This window comes from Apteryx mantelli, chromosome 29 (genome assembly GCF_036417845.1).
Source record: "Apteryx mantelli isolate bAptMan1 chromosome 29, bAptMan1.hap1, whole genome shotgun sequence".
Taxonomy (NCBI): domain Eukaryota; kingdom Metazoa; phylum Chordata; class Aves; order Apterygiformes; family Apterygidae; genus Apteryx; species Apteryx mantelli.
This window is the reverse complement of record NC_090006.1, coordinates 1,664,843-1,689,755: the sequence shown is the minus strand read 5'-3', so window position 1 is coordinate 1,689,755 and position 24,913 is coordinate 1,664,843. Positions and strand designations below refer to the sequence as shown.

The window sequence follows — 24,913 nt, the reverse complement described above, 5'->3', positions numbered from 1 at the left end:
GGGCAAAAAGAGCGGAACGGGCCCGGGCGGAGATGCCGCGGGATGCTGGCGGAGCCGGGGCGGAAGCCCCGGGGCTTTCAGCATCCTCGGGATGCCGAGCGCCACAACGGGGGGGGGGGGGGGCAACGCCGCGGGATTGCTCCGGACCGCCGAGGGCCAAAGGCCATTCTTGGTAGCATCTTCCCGGGAACCGTAGCTGCTCCCGCTTCTTTTCCCCCCTCCCCGAACGTAGCTTATAAGGACTTGCGCCTCGCTTGTTTATCGGAGCGCAGCCTAGACGGAGCGGGCTCCCGCGGGGGCCGTCGCCTCCCACGCACCCCTGCACGCATTTTTCTTACGATAATTAACTGGGCCGGGTCCGACCGCCAGCCCAAGGTCAATTTAATGAAATAAAGCACCTTATATGGCCATACGGCCACCGCACCATCACTTAGCCTATTTAGGGCCTTTGTTTAGAGAGGATCCGCCTCTGAGGTTTCCAAGTCTCCCTGGTATTTATACCAAAGGCGCAGCAGGACTCGGTCCCAGAGGAAAGGAGCTCTCGCCTCCGCGGTGAGTACGGCAGGCGGCTGCTCGCCCCGCGCCCGCCGCTGCCCGCACGGGGAGAAGCTCCGGCGGGGCGGCAGCGCCGGCGGCTGCGGTGCCCCTTCGGCTGCGGCGTCCCTTCGGCTGGGTTTCGCACGGGGTCCGGCGCGGATTTTGTTGGGGGGGGGGTGGGAAAATCCCCACTGGGCCCAGGCGGGATGGTTCCCACGGTGGGACGGTTCCCGCGGCGGGATGGTTCCCGCGGTGGGCGCAAGGGCCAACGCGGGAGCGCTCACGCCGCGGAGGGAGCCGCGGTCCCGTCGGGTTTTTCCCGGCCGCGGGAATGGGTCGCTGTGATTTTATTTTTATTTTTGGCCCATCGTGGGGGGGTTTTGCCCCCCGGGGCCTCGTCGGCGATGCGATACGGCGCTTCCCAGGTGCTGAACCGCATGGAACGGGGGGGGGGGGGGGACCATCCTGCCCGGTGCTGAGCACCTCCGCCCGGGGGGGCCCCGAGGGCAGGGACGGAGGTCCTCACGGGCCCCCGCGCCCCCCCACCCCCCCCCAGCTCTCGCCCAGTCTCGCCCCGTCGGCAGCCGCTCCCGGCCGCAGCATGTGCGAGGAGGAGACCACCGCCCTGGTGTGCGACAACGGCTCCGGCCTCTGCAAGGCCGGTTTCGCCGGCGACGATGCCCCCCGCGCCGTCTTCCCCTCCATCGTGGGCCGCCCCCGGCACCAGGTGGGTACCCGAGGGCACGCCGGCGGGACGCGGGGGGGGGGCCGGGGCCTCTAACGAGCCTAACGAAGGCGTCTCTCCCGCCGCCGGCGCCAGGGCGTGATGGTGGGCATGGGCCAGAAGGACAGCTACGTGGGCGACGAGGCGCAGAGCAAGAGGGGCATCCTCACGCTCAAGTACCCCATCGAGCACGGCATCATCACCAACTGGGACGACATGGAGAAGGTGGGCACGGCGGCACGGCGGCCGGGCCGGTGGCATCGTGCCCCCCCCCGGCCTCGCTGAGCCCCCGTCTCGCCCTAGATCTGGCACCACTCCTTCTACAACGAGCTGCGCGTGGCGCCCGAGGAGCACCCCACCCTGCTCACCGAGGCGCCCCTCAACCCCAAGGCCAACCGCGAGAAGATGACGCAGGTGCGGGGGGGACGGCGGGGGGGCGGCCGCGCTCGGGCTTGGCGCCGCTGCCGGAAGAGCGGGGGGGGGTGGGTTACGGTGCGACGCCGAGGGCAGAGCTCTCCCCGGCGTCTTGCTGCCCGGCGCGTCGTGTGCAGCTTCTCCGGGTGATGCGCCGACCCCAGATGTGTTGGGGCAATGCCCTGACCCACATCTGTGTGCAATGCACCGACCCCAGATGTGCCTGGGCAGTGCACCGACCCCAGATGTGTGCAATGCACCGAGCCCAGATGTGCCTGGGCAATGCCCTGACCCACATCTGTGTGCAATGCACCGACCCCTGATGTGCCTGGGCAATGCCCTGACCCACATCTGTGTGCAATGCCCTGACCCACATCTGTGTGCAATGCACCGACTCCAGATGTGCCTGGGCAATGCCCTGACCCACATCTGTGTGCAATGCACTGACCCCAGATGTGCCTGGGCAATGCCCTGACCCACATCTGTGTGCAATGCACCGACTCCAGATGTGCCTGGGCAATGCCCTGACCCACATCTGTGTGCAATGCACCGACTCCAGATGTGCCTGGGCAATGCCCTGACCCACATCTGTGTGCAATGCACCGACTCCAGATGTGCCTGGGCAATGCCCTGACCCACATCTGTGTGCAATGCCCTGACCCCAGATGTGCCTGGGCAATGCCCTGACCCACATCTGTGTGCAATGCACCGACCCCAGATGTGCCTGGGCAATGCCCTGACCCACATCTGTGTGCAATGCACCGACCCCAGATGTGCCTGGGCAATGCCCTGACCCACATCTGTGTGCAATGCCCTGACCCCAGATGTGCCTGGGCAATGCCCTGACCCACATCTGTGTGCAATGCACCGACCCCAGATGTGCCTGGGCAATGCCCTGACCCACATCTGTGTGCAATGCACCGACCCCAGATGTGCCTGGGCAATGCCCTGACCCACATCTGTGTGCAATGCACCGACCCCAGATGTGCCTGGGCAATGCCCTGACCCACATCTGTGTGCAATGCACCGACCCCAGATGTGCCTGGGCAATGCCCTGACCCACATCTGTGTGCAATGCACCGACTCCAGATGTGCCTGGGCGATGCACCGACCCATGCGTCTCTCCGCAACGCGCTGGCCCCAGATGTGCCTCTGCGATGCACCGACCCCAGATGTGTCCGTGCAATGCGCCGAGGCCCGTGTTTCCGTGCGACGCGCTGACCCTCGCGGCCTTTCCTTGCAGATCATGTTCGAAACCTTTAACGTCCCCGCCATGTACGTGGCCATCCAGGCCGTGCTCTCCCTCTACGCCTCCGGCCGCACCACCGGTGAGTAGCCGCTCCGTCCCGTCCCATCCCATCCCGTCCCGAGGGGCCGCCGGTGCCTCCGGCGCTTCGCCGCGGGGGCCGAGCCGCCCTCGAGCCGCCGGCCCCGGCCGTTGCCGCCGCCAGGGATCGTGCTGGACTCGGGCGACGGCGTCACTCACAACGTGCCCATCTACGAGGGCTACGCGCTGCCCCACGCCATCATGCGCCTCGACCTGGCCGGCCGCGACCTCACCGACTACCTCATGAAGATCCTCACCGAGAGGGGCTACTCCTTCGTCACCACCGGTACGTGGACGGGGACGGGGACGGGGACGGTGGCATCCCACCGCCACTGGCCTCACCGGCCGCCCTCCCGCCTCCCGCAGCCGAGAGGGAGATCGTGCGCGACATCAAGGAGAAGCTCTGCTACGTGGCCCTCGACTTCGAGAACGAGATGGCCACGGCCGCCTCCTCCTCCTCGCTGGAGAAGAGCTACGAGCTGCCCGACGGGCAGGTCATCACCATCGGCAACGAGCGCTTCCGCTGCCCCGAGACCCTCTTCCAGCCTTCCTTCATCGGTGAGGCCCCGCAGCGGGCGCCAGGGTCTTGGGGCGCTCGATGGCCCCGCGTCATCGTCATCGTCGTCGTCCCCCCCCTCCAGGCATGGAGTCGGCCGGCATCCACGAGACCACCTACAACTCCATCATGAAGTGCGACATCGACATCCGCAAGGACCTGTACGCCAACAACGTGCTCTCCGGCGGCACCACCATGTACCCCGGCATCGCCGACAGGATGCAGAAGGAGATCACGGCGCTGGCCCCCAGCACCATGAAGATCAAAGTACGCCGCGGCGGGGGGGGGGGGGTTACCCCAAAACCCCCCCCCCCCGGTGCCCGCTTTGCCGGGCGTTGGGTAGCCGGGATGGGTGCAGAAGGGGTTGCACGGGGGGTTGTTCCCACCCGGAGAGTGGGAAAAGGGAAGGGGGAGGGGGGGTCCGCGGCTGGCTCGTAACCCCGTCGCTCCCGGTGTCTCGGCAGATCATCGCCCCCCCGGAGCGGAAATACTCCGTCTGGATCGGCGGCTCCATCCTGGCCTCGCTCTCCACCTTCCAGCAGATGTGGATCAGCAAACCCGAGTACGACGAGGCCGGGCCCTCCATCGTGCACCGGAAATGCTTCTGAGCCCCCCACCCTTGCGACGCGGCACGGCGCGGCCCCCCCCCCCCATGTCCCCCGCGCCGGGGACCGGGGCGCCCGGCTCCTCTTCTCCCCTTGCAATTCCCGAGCAACTCCAGCGAGCATTAAAACCTTTTCTCGAGGCTCTGCCCCGTTTCTCGGGCTCCTCCGGGGGGGCTCGCGGGGTCCCCGCGGGGGTGGGGAGGGTGACAGCCGGCTGGTGCCCCCCCCCCCAGCCCACACCGGCACCCCGACCCCGCACTGACAGCCCGGCCCCACACCAGCGCCCTGTGCCCCCCCCACCCAATACCGCAACCCCCGTTGCAACACCCCGGGGGATGCTGACGTTCCCCCCCCCCCATGGCGATGCCCCGTGGCCGGGCTGATACCCCCACCTGGATACCCGACCCCAGCTGACACTGGGGTGCCCCAGGCTGATGTCCCCGACCCCAGGCTGATGTCCCCAACCCCAGGCTGATGTCCCCGACCCCATGCTGATGTCCCCAACCCCATGCTGATGCCTCGGGGCACCCCAGGCTGATGTCTCCAACCCCAGGCTGATGTCCCCAGCCCCAGGCTGATGTCCCCGACCCCATGCTGATGTCCCCAACCCCATGCTGATGCCTCGGGGCACCCCAGGCTGATGTCTCCAACCCCAGGCTGATGTCCCCAGCCCCAGGCTGATGTCCCCGACCCCATGCTGATGTCCCCAACCCCATGCTGATGCCTCGGGGCACCCCAGGCTGATGTCTCCAACCCCAGGCTGATGTCCCCAGCCCCAGGCTGATGTCCCCAACCCCATGCTGATGCCTCGGGGCACCCCAGGCTGATGTCTCCAACCCCAGGCTGATGTCCCCAGCCCCAGGCTGATGTCCCCGACCCCATGCTGATGCCTCGGGGCACCCCAGGCTGATGTCCCCGACCCCAAGCCGATGTCCCCAACCCCATGCTGATGCCCCGGGGCACCCCAGGCTGATGTCCCCAACCCCAGGCCAATGTCCCCAACCCCATGCTGACGCCCTGGGGCACCCCAGGCTGATGTCTCCAACCCCATGCTGATGTCCCCAACCCCATTGCTGATGCCTTGGGGCACCCCAGGCCAATGTCCCCGACCCCATGCTGATGCCCAGCCCCACACCAACATCCCGGGCTCACACGGATACCAGGGCACCCCATGCTGATGGCCATGTGCCCCACGCCGATGCCCCTGACCCCCTGCGATACCCCTGGGTGCCCCATGCCGGTGCCCGGTGCACCCCACGCCGGTGCCCGTGCACCCCACGCTGACACCGGGGCTCCCCCCCCCCCCCCGCCGCCGCGCGCGCGCGCCCCACGCAGCGGCCGGGCCGGCGCCCCCTCGCGCGCGCGGCAGAGCCCAGGCACCGCCCATAAAAATTAGCATAAATTAGCATATCGCACACAGCGACCGCGCGGGGGCGGCGCGGGCGGGGCCGCCGCTGCGCGCAGAGCGTCACTCCGCAGCGCGATCGCGCCGCTCCGCCCCCTTTCCCGGCGCGCTTGCGTCAGCGGGCCGCGACGTGTGTGCGTATGTACGTACGTAGGTACGTACGTACGTGCGTGCGTGCGTGCGCGCGTGCCGGCCCGGCCCGGCCCCCGCCCCTCCTCCCCCCGGCAGCGGCGCCTGCGGGCGAGGCGGGAGCGGCGGCGGCGGCATGAGGCGGTGCGGGGCGGCGCTGCGGCTCGCCATCGAGGGCAACATCGGTACCGGGGCCGGGGCGTGTAGCTGGGGGGCCCGGGGCGTAACGGCCGGGGTGTAACGGCCGGGGTGGGGGTGGGGCGCAGGGGCGTAACGGTCAGGAGTGGGGGGGGCTCGGGGTGTAACGGTCGGAGGTGGTGTGGGGGGGGGGGCCTAGGGTGTCCTGGGGGGCTTAAGCTGTGGCAGAGGGATTTGGGGGGGGGATTGGGGTGTGATGGGGGGGTCTTCTGGGTGCGATGTCATGGAGCTTGGGTGGAGGGGGCTGAGGGGAGAGGTCTTGGGTGTAATGGGGGGTCTTTGGGGTGCGGGGGGGTGTATCCGGGCATAATAGAAGGGCTCTGGGCTGAGGAGAGGGTCTTGGGGTGTAACCGGGGGGGTTGGGGTGTGTTGGGGGTGTCTGGGATATGTGTAGGGGGCCTGCTGTGAGGGGAAGGGGTTGGGGGTGCTGGGGGGCTCTGGGGTGTGATGGGAGGGGAGTTGGGGTGTGTGTTGGGGGTCTAGTGCAAGGGGAGGGGGTTGGGGGGTAATGGGAGGGGGTCTGGAGTGAGGGGAGGGGGTTGCAGTGTAATGGGAGGGGGTCTGGTGTGTGGGGGGAGTTGTAGCGGGGGGCTTTGGGGTGTGTCTGTGAGGCCTGGGGTGCGGAGAAGGGGATTGGGCTGCCGGGGGTGTAATGGGAGGGGGGTCGAGGTGTGTGGGGGGGTTTGGAGCCAGCACAGGGGTTGTACAAGATGTGTATAAACAGTGACGTAGTCCCAGCCTTGGTGGGCTGATTGCGGGGGGGGGCAGGGGGGTGCCACGCTCTCCCCCCTGCTAACCTTAAGCTAACTCTGCCGTAGCACTGGCGTGTCATGAAACATCTCCGGGGGCTCTGCGTAACTGCAGCTTTTTTATGTTCCGCTAATAAAAGCCCTGTGATCTATTACTGCATTTTGGAGGAGAGGTGGGTTTTTGTCCCGCTGGGAAGCATTCCCTTTGGAGTAGAGCAGGCGTTTACAGCCACTTAAATTAAGTATGTATTTTAAAATAAAATCTGCGCTCACCATTTGTTTGGATAAAGACGGTTCAGTTGGTTCTGGCAGGTTAGATGAATAAAAGTCTGCTCAGGTACTTAAACCTGGTGCTTTAAAATGAAGAGGTTGCACTTTAGCAGCCAAGCGGAAGTGTGCAGTTACTCAGGAGCTCTGCCCGTGCTTCTCCGAGCACGCGGCCAGGTTCTCACTCCCCTTCTTGTGTTTTCCTTGAGCCGTGGGGAAGTCTACGTTCGTAAAGCTCCTCGGAAGGACGTTCCCAGAATGGCACTTGGTGACTGAACCCGTGGCGCAATGGCAAAAGGTTCAAGCTCCGGGCACAAAAGAGGTAAGGGTGAAAGCCGGCTGCGAGGGGCTGGGGAAACAGCGTGACCCTTTTGTGGGCAGCCTGTCTCTCGGCATGGCGTTTGCAGCCTGTGCAGCGTTGCGTGTAGCTGCGGTCACGCAGCTCTCGGTACCCTGGTCACCCGGTCTAACGGTAGCTGATCCGCAGGAAACGTGGAAACGCGTCTGTATCTGCAGATCCAGGGAATATTTTTTGAGGGTCCCCAAGAAGTAGCTAAGAAAGGGGAGTTTATGGTTAAGCTTGCAGAGGTGGCCACCTCTGCTTTTGTGTCTGGGATCTGTAACCGTTTGCAGTTATAGTTTGTCCTTTCCCACGTTGATGTTAAAGCCTCGTGTGTCACTGGGAATATCTGCCTTCCCGCCCCTCTCTCTCTCCGGTGGGGTTTTGCCTTCAGTGTGCCTCTGTCGTTCCTTCGCAGGCTTCCTCTCCTCAGAGCTTCGGCAACCTGCTGCAGATGATCTACCAGGAGCCATCCCGATGGTCCTACACCTTCCAGACGTACTCCTGCATGAGCCGACTTAAGGCACAGCTGGAGCCGCTTGCAGAGAGGCTGTTGAAGACCCCGGAGCCTGTGCAGGTTTTTGAGAGATCCGTGTACAGCGACAGGTAGGGTACCCAGAAACCCTGCTCCAAGCCCTTTGCAGCAGCATCTGAGCCACGGTACTCCCTGTGGGTGTGCAGAGAAATGCCACAGCATCTTGAAATTGTGAGGTCTTTAATTAAAATAGAGAAAAAAGAGAATTAAGTGCCCAATAAACATCATTTTTATGGCAGTCGATAGCAGCGAATGTAAAAGGAATGAAGTGACTGAGGCAAAAATGGGCATCTTAGAAACTAGTCAGCCCCAAGACGTGCACGGTGAAGATAAGAGAACGACCCTGCAGCCTCCACTCGGCACAGAATCGAAAGCGATGCTTAATTAAAGAAATGCACGTGTTCCTCATGGTAGGTCCACTGATAACCGGTGCTCTAGGAACACCAGAGAAAGCAGCAGGAACACCCAGATCTTCGAACCCGTTTTTGCACTTTGCCATTCGCTTCTGACCCATGTCAGGCAGAGGCAGTGGCTGGACTGGTCTCGCTCTTGTGGACCTGCTCTGTAAAATCCTTCGGGCGACGCCTCACGGGCTACGTAATGGTTGTCCCGTTTATTTAGCTTGGAAACGGTTAACCGTGCCAGACGGCTGTGTTTTCTCTCTTGCTCTGGCATGTATTAAGGATGGATCCAAGGACATCGGTGCAGTCCCCAGTGCAAGCTGGCGGTTTGGATGGAGCAGGTGGTTCTCCCTCGGAAAACAGACTTGTCGTGGTTGCGTTGAGCAGCGCAGCACTAAAGGGCGCTTGAGTGAGCGGGCTGCGTAGGGAGGCTTGAGGGCCTGGCTCCTTGGTACGGTGGCTCTTCTTTCCTGCTCCTTATGTGCTGGCTCGCTGCTGCCATGGGATTTTCTTTCCAGCATGGGAGCAGGCAGTTCTGTGGAATAATGCATAGCAGGGTTTGCGTTAAACACGTGCGAACCGTTTCCGTGCATGGCTTGTTAGAAACCCTGAAAACCAGGGGCCCTGCGTTGCTGTGTACGTTGTTGCACCGAAACGAGTGAGCCTGGCCTGTTGGATGGAAGCTGCGTGTGGGAGCTGGAAGCAGCTGGGCGGCGTGCTGTGTGGGTGCTGCCAGATAGCAGGGATCTGAGTGTTCAGCGGGATGCTGACTCGAAAATAGGAACTGGAAGCCTATTCTGGTGCTCCTCAGCTCTCTGCTGCAGATCGGGGAGGAGGTGCTTGTCCTTTTGGAAAGGTACCTGCTGTGCTGTGGTGGAGTTGGGCCGTTTGACATACGTTAGCACTTGAGCTGGTGACTCTTGAGCAACAGAATCCCTGACACGCTTGCGACGTGGCCGGAGGCACAAGGACAAACTATGCCAGAGCACTCTGAAAGCGCAAATGCCGGGCGGGAGGAGTGTAAGCAGGGCCTTTGGGTGGAGGCCGAACTTGTGAGGTGAGGAGGGAAGGGTGGAACTGTTACTCCTGGCTGTGATTGACTGCTCAAGTTTCTCCTGAGCTCAGGGAAATGGAATTGTGGCAGTGCTGGGTTAAAAACGCAGTGCGATTACTTAGGCACTTGGTTCCTTCAGGACCTCTTGCTACTGCAGACAAAGCGATGTTGGCACAGCCTTTAGACTTCAGCGGTTTTGGGTGGGCTGCCTGCAGCAGGAGAGCTTCTTTCCTTAACCGTATTCTCCTCTGCCAAGATGCATCTTCAGAGCAGCTCCTAAGGCCTGTCCGCTCAGTGTTTTGCTTGGGGCAGGAATCCGAACCCTTTCCGGGGGGGTGCCTGGTGCGTACTCTTGAGGCCAGTTGGGACAGAAAAGGAGAACAGGAGTGAAAATACCCCGAGCATCGATTCCTCATGGGATGGTTAAGGACTTGCAGCTCTCAATTGCTAGTTGGTACCTGCCTGTGTTGGTAGTGACCGCGAGGAGTTGCTCTCCGTCCTGCTAGGTGCGGCCTCCGGTGGAGTGCGGGTTGGCGGGTTTCCTGGCTGGTGGGGTTACCTTGTCCCCGCCTCTGTCCCTTCCTAGGTATGTCTTTGCGAAAAACCTCTTTGAGGCTGGCCACTTGAATCCGTTGGAGTGGACCATTTACCAGGACTGGCACACTTTCCTCCTGCAGGAGCTCGGGGACCGCGTCGCTCTGCATGGCTTCCTGTATCTCCAGGCAGCTCCGGAGGTAACAGAGGGCTGCCAAAGCCATTTGCTTTCCGTGTTAATTGGGGAGAGAAAGGAGGGGAAGTGGGCTAGGCCGGCATCTTGCAGCAAGGCGATGGCAAAGCAAGGGTAGACCTTGGATCTCCAGGACACCCAGTGCAGCTCCTGGAAGCTGGACTCTGCTGCAGCCGGAGCCAGGACAGCTTCTGGCAGTGCCGAAACACTTGTTCATGCGAGTTGCTGCCCTGTAGGGTAGGGAGCAAGGAGCCCACAGCAGCACCTGGTCCTGTTCCCACAGGAAAGTTGGTGGTTTTGCTGTAGATTCCAGAGCAGCTCTTCACCTTCCCCTAACGCTTTGCCCAGATACCTGCCTTGAAGGTCCTGGGTTTTGGGAGGAAGAGCTTTGGGCCCCCGGCTGCCTCTGGGGTTGTTGGCCACCCAATACTGATTCCGATGGCTGTTATTGCCGCATGTAGTTTCTCCTCTTGGGCTGGTTTGCCCACCTGACTTGTAGTGCGCTCTCTTGTGCCTCTGTTAAACTCGAGTCTTGTTGCTTCCCTCTGTAGAAATGCCTGGAGAGGCTGCACCGGAGGGCGAGGTCCGAGGAGAAGGGAGTCCAGCTGGACTATCTGCAGCAGCTTCATGCTCAGCACGAGAGCTGGCTGGTGGAGAAAACCACAGAGTGAGTGAGAGCAAGGACAGCTCGGGGTGCCTCACAAAGTCTGACTCCTTGAAATATGTGAATAACGTGGCTTTTGGAGGAGAGGGGGTTGGACTAGAGACCTCCAGAGGTCCCTTCCCTGCTAAATTTTCCTCTGATAACATGCAGCAGACACGCTTTCGCAACGCAACACTGTTCCTCTTCTCCACGGGGATGGCCATCCTTTTTACCTGCTCTTTGCTAAAGGGCACTGCCCTTCGGGTTCTTTCTCCCTGCCTTCTTCAGGGTCCACTTCGCAAACTTAAGGAGCGCTTCTGTCCTGGTGCTTGACGTCAATCAAGATTTCGAGCGTGATGCGGCAGTGCAGGATGTCCTCATGACAAAGGTAGGCAGAGCAGAGGTGCCTTTCTCCTGAGCTTCCTCCTCTTAGCTGCGGGGAGCGTCGTGACCTCTCTGCTGGGGCTGGTTTTAGCTAGCCCAGGGGGCTCTCGCAAACCCAGCGGTTCAGTCAGGGCAGCAGCGGGAGGGCAGCCGCCAGCCGTCACATGCTGCAGGATCCTTCTTGGCACCGTGGTCCTCTTCAGGTCCTGCGGTTGGTACTGCAGCCTCTGGTGTTGCTGGAGGTGGATGGTGGGAAAGCAGTGGTTTGGGATTACAGGAGATCTTGTTACTTCTCTCGGGGAATAGTTCTAACCTCTGAGTTTTGGCCAGATCCCAGCAAGGCTGTGACAACCAGCCTATCCTAATTTCCCTTGAAACTCTGGTTGGTGGGAAACCTTTTTGAAGCCGTAACACAGCTGTGTGTTGGTGAGGAGCTGCTGGACTGTCCCTGGCAGGTTGTATTTCCACAGTATATAAATGTGCCCCTTCTAAGTACTTCCGTGAAGAAAATAACGTGGCCCTTCTCTCTGAGCCTGTTAAACCCTTCTGCTCTATGAAGAGCCCTCGTTTGGGAGTTAATCGATTAATAACTGGCGTGTGCTGTCTCGACGTGATCAGTGTGTCACGCTTTGTGAAACGGGCTCTCCTCCTTGCAGGTGGAGGCTTTTGTCAAGATGCTGCGATCCGAAGCTTTGCCGTCGTGCCCTAACCCTCATTCGGGAGTTTAACTCTGAGACTTCTTGGACCCAACAGTATCGCTTTCCACCAAAGACTAAACCGAGCAATTGGGCGGTTAGCGTTGAACTGGGAAAGGGTACTGTCACCCGAGCGCTCCAGCGAGCAACAGGTCCCCCCTAGCTTCCACACTGGCTGCACGGCGGGCAAAGGAGGGGATGGATGGTGGTGCTGGAGGCTTTTGGGAGGTAGGTGAGGGGAGGCCACAGCACTTCGGTAACAAGGCGAAACGTGTGGGCCTGGGAGAGAAGGGAGTTCTGGAGAACGGTTGTCTGGAAGAGCTTCTGAAGGGTGGTGAGGCACTGAATTGGGTGGGTGCTGCTGTTGCATCTGGCACCGAAGATTTTTGGATCCTAACACTGAGGACAGGGGACAGATCATCTGGGTTCTGCTTCCCAGCTGTCTTCTGCAGTCATTTTAACCTCTTCCTGCCTTGGGCAAAAGGTGTATTTATAGCACAAACAACACAGGATTTTTTTAATCTTAAGGAAAAAAAGCAAAACAAATCAAAAAACCCTTTCCAAAGCTGCAGTTTTCTGATGCGCTTTCTGTGCTTTGGGTCTGTGACGCGGCGTGCTCTCAGCGGGAGCTGACGTTTGGGTCTGAGAGACTTCCAAGGAAGTCCGAAGGGCCTAAATCTGGGGTGCTCCCAAAGATGCAACACACGCAGCGTCTGCACATCTTGCTCCTGCTTGCGAGCGTTTCCACGCTGCAGTTCTCCCCACGGAGAGGCAGCCTGTGGCTGTAGAGGCGTAGGCCTGTAGCCCTGGGGAGACCTCAGCCCACGAGGTGGCGGCAGGACCTGTCTGAAGCCGGGCAGGAGGCGAAGGAGCCTCCTTTAAGCAGCAGAGACGCCTCTGCAGGGGCGTTTGCGGGTGCTGCGCTTCGTGGGCAGCGCGTTTGCCGCCTGCCAGTTGAAGGACGGGATGGGAGGGAGAGTCCGGCTTCCCCAGGGCCACGGTTTCCCCCACTGCTGTGGTCAAGGGGAGCGTCCGAGCTGCCCACCCTACAGCCTGGATCTCCGTATGGGAGGGTGACCAAGTGCGCTGCTCGCCCAGCCTGGCAAGAGCTGACCGTGGACAGAGCTGCCCAGAGACCTCGCCGTGTCCGTCCCTGCAACGCAGTACGTGCTGGGAGGCTCGCGTTTCCGTGCCGTGCCTCGGCCTGTGCGTTAGAGCTCCTTCCACATCTGTAGATGTTTGCTGGGGATGTTGGAGGAGCAGATGCTTTGTAATGTGAATTTAATGCACTGGTTAAATTCCAAAGGAAAATCTTTGTGCTTTTATTTGGCTTGTGTTTAAGTTATGACAAACCTTTTTTTTTTTTTCCCCCTCCTCCCTTTAAATTAAAAACAAAGCAATGTAAAACTGTTCTGCGTTTTGAACTGCGTCCATGTCCAGGGAGAGGCGCTGAGGGGGGTGAATTCCCCCATTGCGCGGAGTTTTGAAGATGAGGCTAACGCAGGCGTTGTGGCCTGGGTGTTGGGACGCCGGGGTTCAATCCGGGGCTCCGCTGGAGACGTGTTGGGGCCACATGGCAGGCTGAGCCAGGATGATTCGCAGCCCTCTTCCTTCCCTTGGGAAACGCTGCATGGGGGGAATTGGTGTCTGTCCAATACCTGCCTGGTTCCTGGTCTGCCTTTTCCAGATGGCTTCGGATCCCGGTTGTGCTGCTCTTAGTGGGAAGCTGTGTGTGGGTTCAGCCTCGGGGCTGCCCCGTGCTTGCTCCCGTAGGTTGTCTCTGCCCGAGCAACACTGGCACCCTTGTGCTAGGGAACCACGTGAGTTCCAGCTCCCTTCCAGGGGTGGGTGGACACACACATGCAGTTGTATTTATTTCCCTGGAGGCTACGGCCTAAGAGAGGCTGCGAGGTTGTGATGTGCTTTGTCCATCAGTGCCCAAAGGATCTGCGGTTTTAAGCCTCGTTTTTACCAAGTGACTCTCCCAATTCTGCCTCCTCCCTTTGCAGGGGTACACAGCGGCCCAGACCACCGGGAATTGCCTGGCTGAATTGGACCCAAGGTCTGATTCAGAACCAGCTTTGAAGGAAGAGCTGAGGCTCCCGCTTTCCTTGCGCCTCCAAGGGCAGAGGCAAAGGCTAGGGAACGGCCCGAGAGCGGTGAGCTCCGGGTGCGCTGGGGCTTGGGGGAAGGCATGAGCGAAGCAATGTTTCTGGAGCCGCAGCTGGGCCGCGAGAGCCACGTTACTGACTTCCAGAGCGGGAGAACGTGTTGGGCTTTGTTATTCTTTCTAGCAACACTTGGAAAGTTGCATTGTGCAAGAGGTGGGAGTCTTTAATCTCCCTAATCCTGTTATTCCAGGGCCTGGTGAGTTTTGTTCTAGCCCAAGTAACTTTTAGGGAGCCAGAGGGATGGAGCTTCAACTCGAGCCAAACACTTAGATGGTGCAGCTCATGCATTAATAATAAAAGACAGATGGCTGCCTGCGTCCTGCCATGCGCGGAGCCGGAGCGGAGAGCCTCGAAGCCAAACGCCCGCAAAAGAGCGCGGGATGCCCACGCCTGGATGAGCTGGGTTTTGGCTGGCCAGGCATCCACGCCCTCCGCTCCGGTGATCCCAGCGCGAAGGAGCTCCTAGCGAGCCTGGATTAACGGGTCCATTCCCGGGGGCCCCCCAGCTGCCCGGCCCTGGTCGCAGTGCCCCGCCGGCTGCGGGACTTTGGCGCTGTGGTGTTTGCTCCCAGTGACTCCAAGCGATGCTGGGCGGGATGTCGGTTCTTTTGCTGTCGTGGCTCGGATCCGAGCCAGGTGAGGAGCGATCGGCTCCCTGCGGAGCTGGCGGGTGCGCAGGGTGCCCGACTCTGCAATGATCGCTTCTCGGACGTCATTTACGCTCTGATAAGAAGAAAAAAAAGAGGGGGAAAAAAAGGCACGTGAAGAAAGCCAGCGAGGGCGAGCCAGAGGAGTCAAGGTAATGTGATTTTCTGCATCATAACTCCGCACGCTGTGCAAACTTGCCGTCGGCCGGCTGAGCGCTGAGCGCTGCTGCAGAAAGCCGAGCGGGAAGAGCCGGCGCGATGTCCGCTGCGGCGGGCACCCAGTTTTGCCCCCGTTTTCGCACCCGGTGCCCCTGCGGCCGGGCCGGGACCAGGCCTGGCACGGAGCGGGAGGGCCGGCGCCGAGGAGGCGGCTCTGCGGCGATTTGCCCCGGCGACGGAGGCGCCTCGGGAAGCGCCGGGCCGAGGCGAAGGGGCCGTTTGGGGGTGGCGAGGGCGGGGCGGCGGGCGGCGGGACCCGGGGGCGCGGGGTGGTGCCGGGGGCGGGGCGGGGGGGACCCGGGGGGGGTCCGGGGGGCGGGGCCAGCAGGGGGCGCCGCGAGGCCCCGGGCGCGGCCGCCCGAGCACGTGGCAGCGAGGCCGCGGGGCAGGGACGGGGCCGAGGGGCTGGTTATGGGGCAGGTTATGGGGCAGGGATGGGGCGGAGGGGCTGGTTATGGGGCAGGGAGCGGGGCCGTGGGGCAGGTTATGGGGCAGGGAGCAGGGCCGTGGGGCAGGGATGGGGCGGAGGGGCTGGTTGTGGGGCAGGGAGCGGGGCCATGGGGCAGGTTATGGGGCAGGAAGCACGGTGGAGGGGCAGGGAGGGGGCCGAGGGGCTGGTTATGGGGCAGGGAGCGGGGCCGTGGGGCAGGGAGCAGGGCCATGGGGCAGGGAGGGGGCCGAGGGGCAGGTTATGGGGCAGGGACGGGGCTGAGGGGCAGGTTATGGGGCAGGGAGCAGGGTGGAGGGGCTGGGGGGGCAGGTTATGGGGCAGGGAGTGGGGGGGCAGTGGGGCAGGTTATGGGGCAGGGAGTGGGGCCATGGGGCAGGTTATGGGGCAGGGAGCAGGGCCGTGGGGCAGGGAGGGGGCCGAGGGACAGGTTATGGGGCAGGGAGCAGGGTGGAGGGGCTGAGGGGCAGGTTATGGGGCAGGGAGTGGGGTGGAGGGGCTGAGGGGCAGGTTATGGGGCAGGGAGCAGGGTGGAGGGGCTGGGGGGGCAGGTTATGGGGCAGGGAGCAGGGTGGAGGGGCTGGGGGCAGGTTATGGGGCAGGGAGCAGGGTGGAGGGGCTGAGGGGCAGGTTATGGGGCAGGAAGCGGGGTGGAGGGGCTGAGGGGCAGGTTATGGGGCAGGGTACGGGGCTGAGGGGCAGGTTATGGGGCAGGGAGCGGGGTGGAGGAGCTGAGGGGCAGGTTATGGGGCAGGGAGCGGGGTGGAGGGGCTGGGGGGGCAGGTTATGGGGCAGGGAGTGGGGGGGCGGTGGGGCAGGGTACGGGACAGTGAGTGGGGCAGCAGTGGGGCAGGTTATGGGGCAGGGAGCAGGGGGTCTGTGGGGCAGGGAGTGGGGGGCCAGCAGGGGCCGTGGGGCAGAGAGTTGGGGGGACAGTGGGGCAGGATATAGGGCAAAGTCCAGGACAGGACATGGGGGGGGGGGGCTGAAGGGCAGGGAATGGGGTCAGCAGGGCAGGTTATGGGGCAGGGAGCCGGGGTCAGTGGGGCAGGTTATGGGGCAGGGAGCCGGGGTCAGTCGCCGGCGCAGACCCCCAGCGACCCCGCAACAACAGCCCAGGTACAAACCACCCCCACGACCCTGCAGCCGCCGCTCCGGGGGCTCTTCGGGCTTGGGGGGGGGGGAGAGTTTTCCAAAGGGTGGAAAAGAAGCAGCTCCGGGGCTGTGAAACGCGCACGGAGCAGCGCAGGCAGAGAAAGGGCTGAAGCCGTGCAAAAATTGGGGCTGAAGCTCTGCAAAATTTGGTTCCAACATACAAAAATTGGGACTGAAGCTCTGCAAATTTTGGGTCCAACATGTAAAAAATTGGGGCTGACAGGCAAGATTTGGGGCTGAAGCTGTGCAAAAATTGGGGTTGAAGCTCTGCAAAATGTGGGGCTCAAGCTCTGCAAAAATCGGGGCTGAAGTTTAGCGAAAAATCTGTGCTGCGGAGAAGCAAAGGGGGAGAAAAAGCCGTTTGCAAAGAAACCGAGGAGCAGCCCGGGGCGGGGGGGTGGGTTTGGGGGTGACGGGGGGGGCTGCGGGGGGCTCCCGCTTTGCAAAAGTCTCTCCCCCGCCCCGGCCGATCCGGCAGGAAAGCGGCGGATCTGCGCCAGCCGTCGGGAGCGAGCGACCGCGTTGGCCTCGGAGGTGCGAGTGCCTCGCAGGGGCACGCCGCCGTCGCCTGGAGACGGCGTTTTTATTGCAGGTCGCTGCGCTGGCTTTAAATTCAAGTCCAGGCTGGAGAGCGAAAGCACCCCGAGCCCGGAGCGGCGAATGTGCTCGCCGGGGTTTGCTGCTCGCGCTTTCAGTTACTTCGCTCAGGTGCTTTGCAGCTCCGGAGGCTTTGCGATTCCTGGAGCTTTGCAACTTCTGCAACTTTGCGACTCCTGGAGCTTTGCAGTTCCTGCAGCTCCGGCAGCTTTGCAGTTCCTGCAGCTTTGCAATTCTGGCGGCTTTGCAATTCCTGCAGTTTTGCATCTCCTGCGGCTTTGCAACTTTGGCGGCTTTGCAATTTTCGCAACTTTGCAACTTCGGCGGCTTTGCAATTCCTGCAGCTTTGCAATTCCTGCGGCTTTGCATCTCCGGCGGCTTTGCAATTTTCGCAACTTTGCAACTCCGGCGGCTTTGCAATTCCTGCAGCTTTGCAATTCCTGCAGCTTTGCAGCTCCAGCGGCTTCATTTGCTTCTTGTCTCCGTTTTTGCCCCGCAGAAGTCGCCTTGCCGGGGAGGAGCGGGATGGCCGGGATGCTCCGGCGGCGAGACGGCGGCTGACCCGGGAAGCACCGCGAGCGGAGGCGCTGCGAGGTGCCGGCGAGGATGGCGATGGGCGCCCTCGGCCGCACGCCGGGTAGGGATGAAGCCAAGCTGCTTTCTCTGCCGTGGGAAAAACTCGGGGCCCCCCCGGGTGGGTTTGGGGCTTTTTCTTGCACTTTGGGAACATTTCGGGCGCCCGTGGACCGTCCCGCAGAGCCTTCCCCCGTGTCCTCACCCCCTCCAAATTCCCCCGGAGACGTCGGAGGGGTCTGGCAGCCCTCTGCCCCCCGGACCCGGCCTTTCCCCCTCCCTGCCCTTGCTCTGCCTTTGCGCCGTTTTTAGGGATCGCGGGAATTAGCAGGATCTATCGCGGTGACGGGGTCAGGCGTCTTTTTTTATTTTTAATAAGAAACTTCCTCGTCGCTTGAAGTTGCAACCGCGGCGCCGCCGCGCCGTCGGGCTCTTAGCGGAAAAGCCCCCGCTTGGGTTTTCCAGGGCATTTGCAGGGAAAATGGGAGCTTTTGCTCCCTCCAAAGCCGCTCCGCTTGCTTATTCCCACCGCCGGCACCGCGGTGGTGCTGCTGGGGGCCGCCGGGGTCCGAGTTGCGGCATTATATATATAGGACAAAGATGGCACCGCTCCGGCTTGATAGTTCTGGTTTTACCGGCCGGGGTGGTTGCTCCCGGCGGATGCAAAACGCGGCACGTATAATCCTTAAAGGCGCAGGGCCGGGGCGGCAGGCTGCTTGCTGGGATGAGCTGCTTTTCCCGCGCATTTCGCCTGCCGCGGCTTCGGTTCCCGCACATCCGAGCCGCCCGGCCGGCGCCGCTGCGAAACGTCGCGGGCGGGCTGAGAACGGCTCAACTTCGTGCCGCGGGTGCCCGCCGGAGGCGGAGTGGGCGGGAGGCCCGTTCCCGCGGTGTGGGCTCTTCGGCGGGATGAATTCCCGTCGGAGGGGTGTTGACCTGTGGGAAAATTCCCGGCCGGCAGGCGCCAAACGCCTCCTTCCGCGGGCCGATCCCGGCCCCGGCCCCGGCCCTGCGCAATCGAAGCCCCTAAGCGAGTTTGACGTCCCGTTCCCGTGCCGGAAGCCGGCGGGATTAGGGCTAATTGTGTTTCAAGCATTTCTAATAAAAAAAAAAAGTTGCTAAATTTGTCAGCCGGTCGCCGGCAGCTGGGTTAGAGGGTTGTTGTAGGGGGGTTTCCCGGTTTTCCGCGGCTGGTTTCGCGCAGGAACGCCGCGCGCTTCCCAGCCGGCGCCCCGGGACCCGGGACACCCTCGGTTAATCGGGAACGCCGGCCGCCCCGGCGAGGATGCGGTTGCCATGCCGACGGCGACAATATTTCAAATCTAGGCTGCGATGCGACAGGCTAAAAATGACTCGGGAGCAAATTGCCGGTTGGGCCGAGCCCCGGCAGCGCGGCCGGAAAACGAGGGGCCCGTTAGTTAAATCCACCCGGGATTTTGTAGCCGGTGCCGGGAAGGGGGTCGGCGCGATGCAAGCGTGATTCTGTACCCGCTGGCTCCGTGTTTCCGCACGGGAACGGCGCCGGCAGCCGCCCGGCTGGTTGGTTTTTCCCGGCTCGGCGCCGGCTCGGGATTCCGTGTCGCCCGCCGGATGCCCGGCAGCATCCCCCTTGCCGGAAGGCCCCTTCCCGAGGCCGCGGGGGCTTTTTTTTGGGGGCTTTGCGAGCGTCCTGGGGGGGTCGGGCCGGGCGGGTGCGCGGGGCTTCGGGGTTAACGTTTGGGGGCCGTTCCTGGGGGTCTCCGTGGTCCTGGGCGATACCCCCCCGTGGGAAATCCTCCCCCCCGTGGGAAAACAACCCCCCGGCAATAACCCACCATGGGAAATGCTCCCCCCCGTGGGAAATCACAACCCCCTGGGCAATAACCTGCCGTGGGAAATACTCCCCCCCATGAGAAATAACCCCCTGGGCAATAACCCCCCCCCCAAGGAAATAATAACCCCCCCGTGGGCATTAACCCGCTGTGGGAAATGCCCCCCCCCCATGAGAAATAACCCCCTGGTGCGAAATACCCCCACCGTGGGAAATAACAGCCCCCCTGGCCAATAATCTGCCGTGGGCAATACCCCCCCGTGGGAAATAATAACCCCCTGGGGCAATAACCCCCCCCGTGGGAAATAACAACCCCCCAAGGATGTAATAACCCCCCTCCCGGGCAATAACCCCCCCCGTGGGAAATAACAACCCCCCAAGGACATAATAACCCCCCCCCCCCGGGCGATAACCCCCCCCCCGGGGCCGGCAGACCCCATCCTTGGGGGGGGGGGGCGCGTTACCCGCCAAGCCTCGCCTCGCCGCCAGCACCGGCCGAACCGCTTGGGGGGGGGGGGGGCTTCGAAAGACCCCAAATATCCCGTGGGGGCCAATTCGGACGCCGGTTACGGAGGGGGGGGGACAGCAGGCTGCAAGGAGGGGGCTGCAAGGAGGGGGGGGGGGGGCGCAGCGCCCCTTTTCCCCAGGGGATGCAGGGCCTGCTTGGGGGGGGGGGGGGGGTCGCCCCGCCGCGTGCCTCAGTTTCCCCCCCCCGGGGGCAACGCGAGGACGGGATGGCGGGGGGGGGGGGGGGGGGGACGTTTCTCGGCCGGGGCGTCGTCGCCAGGCCGGCAAGCGCCTCCCTGCCGCGGCGATTGGCCCGGGGGCCCGGCGGTGGCAGCGGTGGCGGCGGCGGGGGGGGGACACACATACACACACGCGCAACAACGCGCAACAACGCGCAGGGGCGCCGGGGTGGCAAAGGCGGCGGCGGCGGCGGTGGTGGGGGGGGGGGTTTGAGGCGGGACACCCATGCGGCGGGCGGGGGGCCGCGGCGGTGGCAGCGGTGGCACCACGGCGGGGGCGCGGGGCCGCCGGAGCCCCCCCGGCGCGCCGGGGCGCCTGTGACGGCGCAGCGTCGAGGCGAGAGCCGCCGCACAAGATGGCTTCCTGGTAGCGCCGGCGCCGCGCGGGGGCTGCCCGGGGCCGGGGGGCTGCCGGCGGCGAGCGGCGGCCGGCGGCGGCGGCGGGCGGATGCCGGCCTGAGAGCGGGGCCCAGGTAAATCCCCCCCCCCCCCTCCCCTTCCAACCAACCCCCCCCCTTCCCTTCCTCCCTCCTCTTCCTTGCCGTGCCGAAACGCAAAAAGTCCCGGCCCCCCCCCCTTCCTCCCCAAAGCCGCCACCGGGTGGGTTTAATCGGGGACATCTGCCCCCCCCCCCACCCCCCCCCCCGGCAAGCAAAACGCTGCTTTTCCCTTTTTTTCCCCCTTTTTTCCCCCCCCCCCTTTTTTTTTTCTTCCCCCCCCCCCCCCATTTTTCGGCCCGTTTTCTCGCTCCTTCTTCATCTCTTCTCTCGCGTCCCCTTTTCTCGCAGGTGGCAGCGAGGGACAATAAGGAGGCCGGGGCGCGGGAGCCGGCGCCGGACGCGGAGGTACGGCCGCGCTGCGGGGGGGGGGGGGGGGGGGGGGGGGCAGCGCCGCAGGACAAAGCGGGGCCGGCGCGGGACGCGGGGGTTTTGGGGGGGGGGGGCGGCGGGATTGCAACCCCTCCACCCCCACCCCCCGGTGCAGCAACGCCGCCGCCGCCGCTCGGCTCCCTTTATCCCTTCGGCATTGTGTGCGCGCGGGGGGGGGGGGGGGAAGCGGCTCCCTGCTCCGGCGCCCCGGCGCGGAAGCAAAACCGAACGGGTGCCGGCGCCGGTTGCCTTTGCGCGTTTGCAGGGAAACGGTGTTTTTTGGGTTTTTTTATTTTTTTTTTAATTTTTTTTTCCCTCCCCCCCACCATGTGTCCGTTCCCCCCCCCTCCCAACCCGGCTCCGTTCCCAAATGTGCTGAGCTCAGGCATACGGCCGATGCTAACAAGGGAGCCGGCGTGACGTCGCGCTGACGTAACCGCGCCGGTGGCGGCTGTCACCCCGCGCCCGGCATGGTGGAGCGGGGGGGGGGACAACGGGAATTAAAAAATAGAAATTAAAAAAATCCCCCAAAAAGGGGCTCGTCGGGCCCCGGAGGCTCATTTCCGCTGGCGCCGCGCGGGATGCGGCTCCCCGGCCCCTTGCGGCTCGGCGGCACCGCTCGCCCCGAGCGGCCGGACGGAGCGGGGCAGGAGCCGGCGCGAGGGCGGAAAGTTCTTCCGCCGGCGTTTTCGGCAGCGGCAGCGGGGGGGGGGGTTTCCTCGCTTTCCCGGCGATCAGGCCGCCGGGCTTTGCTCTTTTGCAAAAATTATTTGCCTGCACGGCGGCGGCTCGGTGCCCGTGCCAAGCTCCGGCGGATCCGGCTGGGATCCTCCGAGGCGGCGCTTTCCCAAAGGTTTTGCTCCGTGGGGAAAGCGGCCTTTGCCGGCGCCGGCTGCGCCGTGCACCTGGGCCCGGAGGTTGCATCATGCCGGGCCGAGCCGGAGCCTCTGCCGCCGGCGGCTGCGCGCGCAGCCCCCTGCCCGGCCTTTGGCACCCAATTAGCCGCGCCGAGGTTTGCTTTTCCGATTCCCCACCCGGACCCGTTATCGCAGGTAATTGCAGGGAGCGGCAGGTCAGATGGGAGCTGTGCAAGGGAAAAGGAGGAAACAAAAAAGAAAAAGCAAATTGCTCCCGGTTTGCCGATTTCTGCGTGTGGCGCCCAGTGCCTCTTCGACCCGCCTTTGCACGGAAATTTGGGGAAGGAGGAGGGTCTGCGCCCCCGTGGAACACCGGCACGCTGGGAGAGACCCATCCCCCCCCGTGCCGTGGTCCCCGTCGCACCAGGGTTGCTGTTGCACCGGGGTCCCTGTTGCACCGTGGTCCCTGTCCCTATTGCACTACGGTCCCCGTTGCACCGCGGTCCCCGTTGCACTGGGGTCCCTGTTGCACCGCAGTCCCCATCCCCGTTGCACCAGGGTCCCCATTGCACTGGGGTTGTTGTCCCCATTGCACCGGGGTCCCTGTTGCACCGTGGTCCCTGTCCCTATTGCACTACGGTCCCCGTTGCACCGCGGTCCCTGTTGCACTGGGGTCCCTGTTGCACCGCAATCCCCATCCCCGTTGCACCAGGGTCCCCATTGCACTGGGGTTGTTGTCCCCATTGCACCGGGGTCCCTGTTGCACCGTGGTCCCCGTCCCCGTTGCACTGGTGTCCTCATCCCCGTTGCACCAGGGTCCCCGTTGCACTGGGGTCTCCGTCCCCATTGCATTGGCATCCTCTTCCCTATTGCACCGTGGTCCCCATTGCACCGTGGTCCCCATCCTCATTGCACTGGCGTCCTCGTCCCCATTGCACCAGGATCCCCGTTGCACTGTGGTCCCCGTCCCCATTGCACTGGCGTCCCCGTCCCCGTTGCACTGGGGTCCCCGTTGCACCGTGGTCCCCCGTCCCCATTGCACTGGCGTCCTCATCCCCATTGTACCGGGATCCCCGTTGCACCGTGGTCCCCGTCCCCATTGCACCATGGTCCCCATCCCCATTGCACTGGGATCCCCGTTGCACTGTGGTCCCCGTCCCCATTGCACCGGCGTCCCTGTTGCACCACGGTACCCGTCCCCGTCCCCATTGCACCAGGGTCCCCACTGCACCAGGGTCCTCGTCCCCGTTGCACTGGGGTCCCTGTTGTATGGGGGTCCTTGTCCCCATTGCACCAGGGTCCCTGTTGCACCGCCGTCCCTTGCCCATGCATGGCCTTTTCCAAACCTGATCCGGCGCGGGAATGGTTCCGTCACCATCCCTTAGGAGCCGCCGGGGTTTTAACCCCCGTGGCGGCGGTGGCGTTTCACGTGAAGAGGCGCAACAGCGGGCAAACGCGGGCTGCGCGCGCCGGGCCGACCCCGCGAGCGGAGCCGCGCTCCTCTCCCCCGCCGGAAGAAACTTCTTCCGACCGCGCCGGAGAGGCCGCGCGTGCCGGGGCGCGCGTTGGCTTCGGCTAAAATGGCAGATCTTGCGGGGAAAAAAAAAAAAAGGGGGGGAGAAAAACCTAAAAGGCGGCGGTGGCGGGGGTCGGGGCGCCGCGGGGAGCGTCGGCGCCGCGGTGCCGGAGGCGGCCGCCGGCCGGAGCACGCCGCCTGCCCGCACATGGCTTTTTTTAGGTTTACAAACACGGCGGCCCCGCGCGCGCGCCGCGCTTCCCCCCCCCCTTCCTTTTCCTCCCTCGCTGTGAGTCATCGGCCCCCCCCCGTCACGAGCGCCGGGGCTCGGGGACGCCGGCGGCGCGGCAGCCAAAAAGCGCCCCGAGAAGCCGAGCTGCGGGCGGGGGGGGGGGTTTTGGGGGCGTCCCGGGAAAGGGGAACGCGAGCCGAGGGGCGCGCGGCGATGGGAGCCCCGAGCGCCCGAGCCGGCAGGTTTGGAAAACCCGCGGGAACCGGGGCGTTTGGGGGGCAGAAGGTGAGAATTCGAACGCTGCCGGTGCCCCCGCAGGCCGGCGGCGGGAGGAAAAGGCCGGGAAAAAGTAGGGAAGCGATGCAAAAAGCTTGCAAAACGGGGCGATTTTGGAGCCGGGGGCAGCGGCAGGCGCCGGGAGCTGCCGCCTCCTCCGGCCGCGGCGCTCGGAGCCGCTCTTGTGCCGCGGGGGCGTTTACGGCCGCTCGGCTCCGGCCGGTAGCAGCGGGATCCGGCCTCGGCAAGGAGAACTTTTCCCATGCCGTTTGGAGATGTAGCACTGGCCAAATATACCAAATATCCCGGCGGCTTTAACGGAAACGATGGGAGCATCCCGGAGCGGCGGGAGCTGTTTAGTTCCTCCGGTGCCGGAGCCTCTCGCCTCCGTTAACTCCTTTTTCACCCGCCTCGGTGCCCTGAATTGCCTCGGCATCAGGTCGCTCCGGCGGCACGTGCGGATTACGGATGGGCTTCGGCGGCTCCTGCGCCCGGAGCAAAGCGTGGGAAAATCGGCGGCGTCCCCAAACCGGTGGCCTGGGCTTTAAAAAAAAAAGGGGGGGGGATTAAACCCCCCCCCCCCCCCCGAGGCAGAAGCGGCGCGCGGGCGAGCGCGGCGGAGGCGCGGGAGCCCCCGCGGCTGAGCTCATCGGATCGCGGGAGGCTGATGCGGCTCCGGTGACTCAGCAGTGCCGGCGCTGACTCAGCGCCGCTGCCGGGGCCCCGCGGATGCGGGGGGGGGGGGGAGAGGGGGGCGCCGAACTCGCTCCCGCCCGGCCGAACCGGTGCCGGATGCTCCCGCTCTTGCCCTACGCGGATGGGCTGGGTGAGAGATTTGGGGATAAAACGGAGTAATTTGGAGCAAACGGGTCCGGGGTCATGCTTTCGTGGAAATCGGAGCTGCTCCGGCTGCGCTGCGGGTGGGAGCGGCTTTGCCGGCACGTGTTGCATCCCCGGCACGTGCTCGTAGCCGGCGCGGATCCCGCTGCCAGGGTGAGCGCCGACGCGGCAGCTCCGCGGAGCCACCGGGAACCTCGACGCCCCCTTTGCCTCTCTCCCGGTGGGAGGCTCGGGGGACGCTCGCTGCTTTTCCGTGCCGCTCCGGGT

At 63.9% G+C, this 24,913-nt stretch overlaps 3 protein-coding genes across 3 annotated transcripts in view; all 3 read left to right on the top strand.

Annotated features, from left to right (window-relative positions):
• The first annotated feature begins 450 nt into the window (after nucleotides 1–450).
• ACTG2 (actin gamma 2, smooth muscle) lies at nucleotides 451–4,303 on the top strand. Its single transcript, XM_067312288.1, has 9 exons — nucleotides 451–552; nucleotides 1,094–1,264; nucleotides 1,358–1,486; nucleotides 1,565–1,675; nucleotides 2,919–3,003; nucleotides 3,127–3,288; nucleotides 3,369–3,560; nucleotides 3,644–3,825; nucleotides 4,023–4,303. The coding sequence occupies exons 2-9, from the start codon at nucleotides 1,139–1,141 to the stop codon at nucleotides 4,164–4,166; spliced, it is 1,131 nt and encodes a 376-aa protein (XP_067168389.1). The 5' UTR covers nucleotides 451–552; nucleotides 1,094–1,138; the 3' UTR covers nucleotides 4,167–4,303.
• A 1,479-nt stretch (nucleotides 4,304–5,782) lies between these two features.
• On the top strand, nucleotides 5,783–13,113 carry DGUOK (deoxyguanosine kinase). The gene is made up of 7 exons (XM_067312346.1): nucleotides 5,783–5,882; nucleotides 7,121–7,233; nucleotides 7,670–7,857; nucleotides 9,828–9,975; nucleotides 10,520–10,635; nucleotides 10,900–10,999; nucleotides 11,652–13,113. The coding sequence occupies exons 1-7, from the start codon at nucleotides 5,834–5,836 to the stop codon at nucleotides 11,721–11,723; spliced, it is 786 nt and encodes a 261-aa protein (XP_067168447.1). The 5' UTR covers nucleotides 5,783–5,833; the 3' UTR covers nucleotides 11,724–13,113.
• The window catches only part of TET3 (tet methylcytosine dioxygenase 3), a 36,492-nt gene continuing 23,467 nt past the window's right edge, over nucleotides 11,889–24,913 (top strand). The window contains exons 1-4 of the mRNA XM_067312262.1: nucleotides 11,889–12,041; nucleotides 13,700–13,849; nucleotides 20,428–20,529; nucleotides 20,845–20,901. Coding sequence (XP_067168363.1) covers nucleotides 11,889–12,041; nucleotides 13,700–13,849; nucleotides 20,428–20,529; nucleotides 20,845–20,901 — 462 coding nt within the window. The remainder of the gene's footprint in view (nucleotides 12,042–13,699; nucleotides 13,850–20,427; nucleotides 20,530–20,844; nucleotides 20,902–24,913) is intronic.